General features: G+C 35.7%; 2 protein-coding genes across 3 annotated transcripts in view; both read right to left on the bottom strand.

Annotated features, from left to right (window-relative positions):
* Positions 1-5,508, bottom strand: part of LOC102585848 (magnesium/proton exchanger) — a 17,747-nt gene extending 12,239 nt beyond the window's left edge. Inside the window, exon 1 of one of the 2 annotated variants that reach the window (XM_006355746.2) lies at positions 5,242-5,508. The gene's annotated coding sequence lies outside the window, so the exon portion shown is untranslated. Of the gene's footprint in view, positions 1-4,733; positions 4,826-5,241 lie in introns of those variants that run through there. The other variant, XM_006355747.2, reaches the window with a different exon arrangement.
* Positions 5,509-7,775: 2,267 nt separating this feature from the next.
* Positions 7,776-8,759, bottom strand: part of LOC102585515 (uncharacterized) — a 4,101-nt gene continuing 3,117 nt past the window's right edge. The window contains exon 2 of the mRNA XM_006355745.2: positions 7,776-8,198. Within this exon, the coding sequence (XP_006355807.1) occupies positions 8,101-8,198 (98 nt within the window). The 3' untranslated portion in view covers positions 7,776-8,100. The remainder of the gene's footprint in view (positions 8,199-8,759) is intronic.

Raw genomic sequence — 8,759 nt, 5'->3', positions numbered from 1 at the left:
GCTACCATCAGATAAGAATGAAAAGGGAGGATGTGTTCAAGACTGCTTTCAGGACTCATGCAGGACATTATGAGTTTAAGGTGATGCCTTTTGGTCTCACCAATGCTCCAGCTACCTTCCAAGCTCTTATGAACCAGGTTTTCCAACCCTTCTTGCGAAAATTTGTCTTAGTGTTTTTTGATGATATACTTGTGTATAGTCTAACAGTAAATGATCATGTACAACACTTAAAAGTTGTGTTTGAGATTCTCAAACGACATTCACTCTATGCTAAGAGAACGAAGTGTTCATTTGGCCAACCACAAGTGGAGTACTTAGGGCATGTTATTACCAGGGAAGGTGTAGCTACTGATCCTCAAAAAATTAGAGCCATGGTCGAGTGGCCTAGACCAAAAACACTCAAAGCACTTAGAGGATTCCTTGGTCTTACTGGCTACTACAGAAAGTATGTTGTTAATTATGGTACTATCAGTAGGCCCCTCACTGATTTGTTAAGGAAGGATGCCTTCAAATGGAATCCAGAGGCAGGTCTAGCATTTGAAGCCCTTAAGACAGCTATGAGCACTACACCTGTGCTCGCACTTCCTGACTATTCACACGAGTTTGTCGTTGAGACTGATGCCAGTCATGGAGGCATTGGTGCAGTACTTATGCAGAAGGGGAGACCAATTGCTTATTTTAGTAAGGTGTTGGCACCCAAGCACCGAGGCAAGTCTATTTATGAGAAGGAATATATGGCTTTGTTAAGTGCTGTGGATAAGTGGAGACACTATCTCCAGTTTAAGCACTTCGTGGTGCGGACTGACCATCATAGCTTAAAGTATCTACTGGAACAAAAGGTAACCTCCGCTATTCAGCAGAAGGGTTTGACCAAGCTGTTGGGACTTGATTATGCGGTTCAATATAAGAGAGGTGCTGAAAATAGAGTTACTGATGCCTTGTCTAGGCAACAAGAAGGGTTAGATTCCTTGGATGATCAGGCTACTGGGAATTTAATGGCTATAAGCAGTTGCACTCCAACTTGGGTACGAGAGATTATCGGGAGCTATGTCGAGGATGCTCATGTCCGGGACATTCTTACACTACTTGCAGTAGATTCTCATGGACCCAATTTATGGCACTACTCAGCTGGTATACTAAGAAAGAAGGGCAAGGTATATGTAGGATCTCATGGAACTCTCAGACAACAACTCATTTCTTCTTTCCACGACACTCCCATTGGTGGTCATTCTGGTCAGTTAGGTACAAATAGAGTTGCTGATGCCTTGTCTAGGCAACAAGAAGGGTTAGATTCCTTGGATGATCAGGCTACTGGGAATTTAATGGCTATAAGCAGTTGCACTCCAACTTGGGTACGAGAGATTATCGGGAGCTATGTCGAGGATGCTCATGTCCGGGACATTCTTACACTACTTGCAGTAGATTCTCATGGACCCAATTTATGGCACTACTCAGCTGGTATACTAAGAAAGAAGGGCAAGGTATATGTAGGATCTCATGGAACTCTTAGACAACACCTTATTTCTTCTTTCCACGACACTTCCATTGGTGGTCATTCTGGTCAGTTAGGTACATTGAAAAGGCTGTCGCAACTCTTCTATTGGCCAAAGATGAAGCTTATGGTTAATGATTATGTGTCCAGTTGTGATGTATGCCACAGGAATAAAGACGATAATGTGGCTTATCCGGGATTGTTGCAACCCTTACCTGTTCCAAATCAAGCATGGTGCCATATCAGCATGGACTTTGTGGAAGGTCTTCCCAAGTCTAAGTCTAAAGATGTCATATTAGTGGTGGTTGACAGATTCACTAAGTATGCACACTTCATAGCTCTATCACACCCCTATACTGCCGCCACTATTACTTCCGTCTTTTGGAAGAGAATACATAGCCTACATGGCACTCCGGAGTCTATTGTGACTGATAGGGACAAGGTGTTTCTGAGCAACTTTTGGCGAGCCTTATTCAACTTACTGGGCACTCAACTCAATTATAGCTCTGCCTATCACCCTCAAAGTGATGGCCAGACAGAAAGGGTTAATAGGTGCTTGGAAAACTACTTAAGATGCATGGTGGCAAGCAGGCCTAACCAGTGGAAACAATGGCTATCCGCAGCTGAATGGTGGTATAATACTAATTTTCATACCGGGTTGAAGTGTACTCCTTTTGAAGCTCTTTATGGGTATACACCCCCTCAGCTATGTATCGGACCTTTATTAGAAAATGTGGTGCAAGCTGCTGAAGATGTGATCATGCAGAGACAACAATTTTTACAATTACTTAAGGATAACTTACATGCAGCTCAAGCCAGGATGAAGTTCTTTGCTGATAATAGAAGGACTGATAGAGAGTTTGCAGTGGGAGATTCAGTATATTTGAAGTTGCAGCCGTACAGACAAACATCATTAGCAATACGGAGGAACCTTAAGCTCACCTCTAAATACTATGGTCCCTATCTGGTTATTGCTAGGATTGGTAATGTAGCTTACAAACTAGCATTACCACCTGAATCTAAGGTCCACCCTGTATTCCATGTCTCGTTGCTAAAAAAGAAAGTGGGTTGCTCAAAAAGAAAGTGGGAAATCGTGTAGTGGTTCAGTCATCTCTACCTAACACTGGAGCTGATGGTCAGTTTATAGTGCGACCAGTTGCCATTCTGCAGAGGCAAATGGTTAAGCAGAACAATGTTGCCGCTGTAAAAGTGTTGGTTCAATGGTCAAACCTTCCTCCTGAAGATGCTACATGGGAGGACTACCAACACTTATGCACCACCTTCCCTAATTTTAGTCCTGATCCTTGAGGACAAGGATCATTTGAAGATGGAGGGTATGTTATGATCTCAGTCCTAGCTTATAAAATGTTGTTGTCAAGATTCGAACTAGGGAAGAGTATAAGCCATTAACAGTGAAATTAAAAGATTGAAGGGCCGAGATTCAATTCATTTAAATAAAGCTGAAGGGACAAGATCGTGCCACTTGGACAGATGGTTATATAAACACATCACAGAGGAGAGAGAGGGGAACTGAAATCTGGTAATTTTCTATTCTTTCCTCGTGCTCTCTTCTTCCTCTCAAATTCTTTTCTCTTCTCATCTAAGTCTGATCTTCTTCTCTCTTCTTCCTCTTCTGCAGATCATATCTCGAATATGGAGCTCACTATAGATAGTTTCTTTTTCTAGCTAGAATTTCCTTGTTCAATTGAGTACCATTTCCTTGTTTTTGATAAATCACAGAAAATTCCAAAAAGGGTGTTGAGTTGATTGTTAATTTTTGCATTTGAATTTTGATCTCGATTGAGATCATAACAACGCTTGCATGGCGTTTAATAAAGCAAAATTCTCCAACAAAAGGAGTTAGACATGATCCAAATAGAAAAGAAAACTATGACATTAATCAGCACATTTATCATTTTTCCTTAATCTTGCCTTTAATTATTATATTTTTTGGCTTTTGGAAGATTTTGTTCCATTTCAATCACGCAAATGCTCGTAATAACGTCAACTCCACTAGTTTCTAAAAACAGAAATGCTGCAATGCATTATCCTTCCTAATTCTGGAGAAAATTGGCTGGTGATCAAACACTAAGAAATTAAACAATCTGAATTCACAACTAAGCTGCACTTTTTTCAGGGCACCAGAACTCTCTGGTTCGTCATTTTTCCTTCATGTGGTCCTAATTGTGTGCATGACAACCCAAAGACTTCCAATACCATGCATACACTAATCTAGGCAGTGATGGGGCCAGGATTTTCAGTAAGGGGAGTCAGAATATAAAGAAGTTACTACACAAAGAATTCAAGGAGATACAAAACTTAAAAAGTGCTACAAGAACCATGGTTAACTTTGTTCACTAATCACTGCAATTATTGTCTCTCCTATCTACTACATAAATGCCAAACTTCTATAAAGTTCTTCCACGTAACGAATAAAAATAGTCTTTACAGAGAATACAAGAATAAACGAAAGTTATGATAACCCAAAATGGGAATTCATTTATGGAGTACAAGAGCATGGTCAGATGGTACAATAAAAAGCTTCTTTTAAGGTCCCTTTACCAGAAAATGCAATCCTCTGGAATTAGGAATACTTAAGCTATTAGACATGGGCACATAGCTTACTTCAATGATTAATAGCACCTAAATAATTCACTTATATGGACTACAAGTCCTTCAGAGCATGGTCACCAAATACAGAAAAAGAAAGTACTTTCTCCAGGTATCAGAAAATGCAATTCTCAAGAATTAGGAACACCTAAGCTATTGGCCATGGGCCCATATCTTACTTCAATGATTAATAGACATCCAAAGATAAATTTAGGGGAAAAGAAATTGAAGAAAACTAGGACATATCTACACCCAAATCCCATCAGCCACAATACACATTTGAAGTTCACTTCCAATATATAGCTAAAAAGGGAAGGACATTTTGTGCTCAGCATCTAATTTCAATTGCTCAAAAAGGTAAGAAAACACTCTGCCACTGATTCCAAAGTTGTTGAAACACAAGGAAAACGTGAAGGGAAAGAGAAAAACAGTACATCAAGAAAGAAAAACAAAAGATGAATCTAGAATGGAACTCATTTATATGGACTAGAAGAGCACGGTCACCAAATACAGAAAAAGAAAGTACTTTCTTCAAGTGTACCTTTATATCAGAAAATGCAATACTCAAGAATTAGGAACACTTAAGCAACTACCCCTAAATAGACATAAATAACAAACAAGACCAACATACCTAGTGTAATCCCACCAGCAGGGTCTAGGGTGTACACGCACCTTACCCCAACCTTGCAAATAGTAGAGATAATGTTTCCCATAGACCCTCAGCTCAAGTAAAGCAATGATTAATAGACATGGAAACACAGATTTAGGCGAAAAGACAGTGAACAAAACTAGAACATCTCTACTCTACACCCCAAATATCCAAAATTCAATTACAAAGCACCCATCCATCAGCTCCAAAACACATTGAAAAATTGACTTAAAAAATATAGCTTTAAAAGAAAGCAAATTTTGTACTCAGTCATCAACCACAATACACAATTGAAAAGTTGACTTTTAATACTTAGCTTAAAAGGAATCAAAATTTTGTACTCATAATTCTAATTTCAATTGCTCAAAAAATGAAAGAAATACACATAAAACACTCTACCACAGATTCCAAGATTGTTGGAACACAAGAAAAAATGAAAAGGGTCAGAGAATAAATCCAAGATTTGCAAATGGGTCGATGGGGAACTTACCAAATAGGCATATACGACTATCAATATCCATTTTGCTCCATATTGGACCTCTTTGTGATTGGAAAAAAGGGATAAAAATGGGGTCTTGAACTAATTTGTGAATAGTAGTTTACAGAAATGTGGTGGGAATATACAAGAAGGAGACGTGCATGGAATGAGCACCACCGGATTATTGCTTGTAATTGAGATCGAATAGGAACTTCAACTTGCTATTTCCAAAACAATAATTTAGGAGTAAGCATGTAAATGTCATATCACATATGATAAACGAGACAGACAAGATCTAAAAAACTAATTAATACCTTTTGTTTGGGGGTACCAATGTGGTACTTAATTTTGGGGTAATTAATTCAGATTTATGTTGAAGAGGATCAAAAGTGGAATAATTTGGATTCGCAATGAAAAATTCTACTTTGAAGTAAGATGTTCCTATTAAAGGTGGTCTCCATAATTGGGGCTCGCTTAATGTGCTTACCATTTTGGGGGTTTCACTAATTGAGTAAATGTTTTGGATGTCAAATTAATCTGAATTTATATTAAAGACTTCCATTTTGGGGATAAATTTTTTTCTATCAAAAGTGACTCATATTTAGTAATTGAATTCAAGATATTTAAGAATGTAGGAGTATTTATCATTTAATTATATTTTTTGGTGATAATAGATCATTTCTATACATTATTATTAATGTAATCATAATCAAGATAGATCTTGGTTATTACTACCTATATTTTAAAAAACAATACTATTGTGCAGAGAACTGTTTAGGTTTTCTTTAAAGATATCTTTATTTTTGTCCATATAAATTAATAATTTTTTATTTTATAAAACTCCTATTTAAGATTATTCTTTTTATGTTATATTTGAAATAGTATTTTTCTTACGTTATTATTATTATTGTAGTAAAGCATAGCTCAATGAAGATGGCTCTTGAAGTTTAATCAGTTAGTTTGAGAAAGTGTTGACAAGAGCTCAAAAATTGTGCATTATTTATTTTTTTATGATTAAGGTCCTTAGGAAGTATGTACATTGTGTTTTTTCTAGAGTTTTTGGTTAAAATCATTCCTCAACTATGACTCAAATCTAATGTACATCCTTGTATTATCTAAGTGAGAAAAAACATTCTCATACTATTCAAAAAATAACAAGAATCATCCTTCAGTCTATTTTTTGTTAAGAAACTGATTGAACCAATATATAGAAAAACATATTTGTTTTTAATTTGGTCTCGTCTTAGCCACGACGAGAAGATCCAAGTTACCTAAAAAGAATAAGTATATGGATAGGAAATGAATCTTTCATTTCTTAGAATTTAAATTTTGTGTGTTGTTAGTTTATATGTTTTTTGCATCATCAAGTAAATTGACTTGCAACAATACATAAGTTTTGAAATATTTATACAGTAGGTTCCGATGGTTAGAAAGATTATGTAAAAAAATTCATTTTAAAAATATTACATCCAATTATTTAAAGATTTTCTTTAATAAAATATTTAGTACTTATGTAGTTATATACAATGCAATTCACATTTTATACAATGTACAGCGAAATACTGGAAATGTAGTGAAATTACGTATGCATTTAGTTATGAAAATAATTACTTTATATGAAAATTTTGAAGTTGGGGTTGTATTTTGGTCATACTTTTTACAAAGAATATCTAGAATTTGCATAAATTTTGTATGAATATGATTTAAATCCTCAATTTGTAAAACTTAGAAAAATCATTCGACTTGACACATTTATTTGTTGATGGAGTGAGTTTCTTTAAAAAAAAAGATAGAAGGATGAATCTTGTAACTTTTTTGAATAATGCAAGGATATTTTTTGTTCACTTACATAACACAAGGATGTACTTTAGATTTTAGTCATACTTGAAGGATGATTTTAGCCAAAAACTCATTTTTTCTATGTAATTTCTCAAGTTTGGAAGGCATGTACATTGTGTTTTATATAATTTCTTAAGTTTGGATATGTAACTTCTTACGTTTGGAAAGTTTGTGCATTGTGTTTGTATCTTCGTTAAACGGAAATTAGTTATTGTAACTGTGTCAGTAATATGTTAATTACTACCATCTACCAAGGTTCAAACACTACTATTGATAGATTTTAAAAATCAAATATATATTAAATATTGCAATACAACCGTTTTATGATTTTTTTACGATACGAAGAACCATTTATGTTTTCTTTAAAGATTTAGTATTTTTTTTAAAAATAAAAAATTAACAACATTAAGGATATATTTTGTATTTCTTTTTTCATTTGTTTTCTTATGATTAAGAAAAAATATGTTTTCTTACTATCAATAAAATAAAAATACCTAAGAACATTTTCTTACTAGTATTAAGGTTAATAGTTGGAAACAACAGTCAAGTTTAATTTTGAATTCCCAAAGAGATGATCATGGTACTAGCAATGCAAGGCGTTTTAATGCACAAAATTAGAACTTTCTCCACATCCTTCCATCGTACTTGTGATGATATTTTCTTTAGAGATTATGCAATGCATGTTATGTTTAATATACCAACCCAAATAGAACACAACAAAAGAAAATCTCAGTATTACTAATACACCATATTCAACGCTATTCTTACACACTATCAAACGACCCCTTAAATAGTACAATAGACTAACTTGTCTAATCCCCAACCAAAACATACCATGGTGAACATCATGGGGGAGCATGACAATAAGACATGAATAATACTAACATCATTTGTTCATATTTACAGCAGCAGATTCTGTATTCAAACCCAAAAAGGTTCTGCTCATGAATTACGCGATTGTATCACTGGCAAAATCTTGGAATCGGCTATCAATAATAGTGACAAAATCATACTCATCAACATCAGCAAACCTCAAGGGATCACCATTCTACAATCTTGTTTCCTCCGCCGACATCTATGGTGCACCTTCTGCAATGTGTTCTCTCCAACTTTCTCCATCCTAGAGAGTGCTGTTAGTACAAGAGACCAAAGAAACAAGTTAAGCAGTAAAGTAAACACAATAGGTGGGCTTTCTACTCAATTGGCAGCCATGATTGCATACACAAGCACCAAGTAAAGTAGTACTACTGATCTACTACCAAGCTCAATCTAACTGCCTTAGAATCCTGCAGCCCTCCACCTCAATTGAGATTTCAACAAAAACAGTCTGCTTATAGAAAATTCTTAACCACCTGCCACTAGTAAGATCCCAGCATATACGTTTACATGATTATACCAATGGCGGAGCCAGAATATTCAGTAAGGAATCCTAAATATAAAAAAGTAAACACACGAAGAAGCCCCATGAAGTTTTTAGGAGTATTTTAACCCATCTATGCAGTGTAATTTTTGGTGAAGGGGTGTCAGTTGACTCCCCTGTTAAACAAGGCTAGATCTACCCTGCTTATACTACATCAAAGGGAAAAAGGGGTTCGCGCGACATTATCTGTTTCCTATCTTCCCGAAAAACTGAAACTTCCTTAGAAAGGGAGGATTGCAAACAGTGTGTGGGGGGGGGGGGGGGGAGAGAG

Source organism: Solanum tuberosum, unplaced genomic scaffold (assembly GCF_000226075.1).
Source record: "Solanum tuberosum cultivar DM 1-3 516 R44 unplaced genomic scaffold, SolTub_3.0 scf00208, whole genome shotgun sequence".
Lineage (NCBI taxonomy): Eukaryota > Viridiplantae > Streptophyta > Magnoliopsida > Solanales > Solanaceae > Solanum > Solanum tuberosum.
The sequence above is the reverse complement of the archived record's forward strand: the minus strand, read 5'-3'. Positions and strand labels throughout refer to the sequence as shown.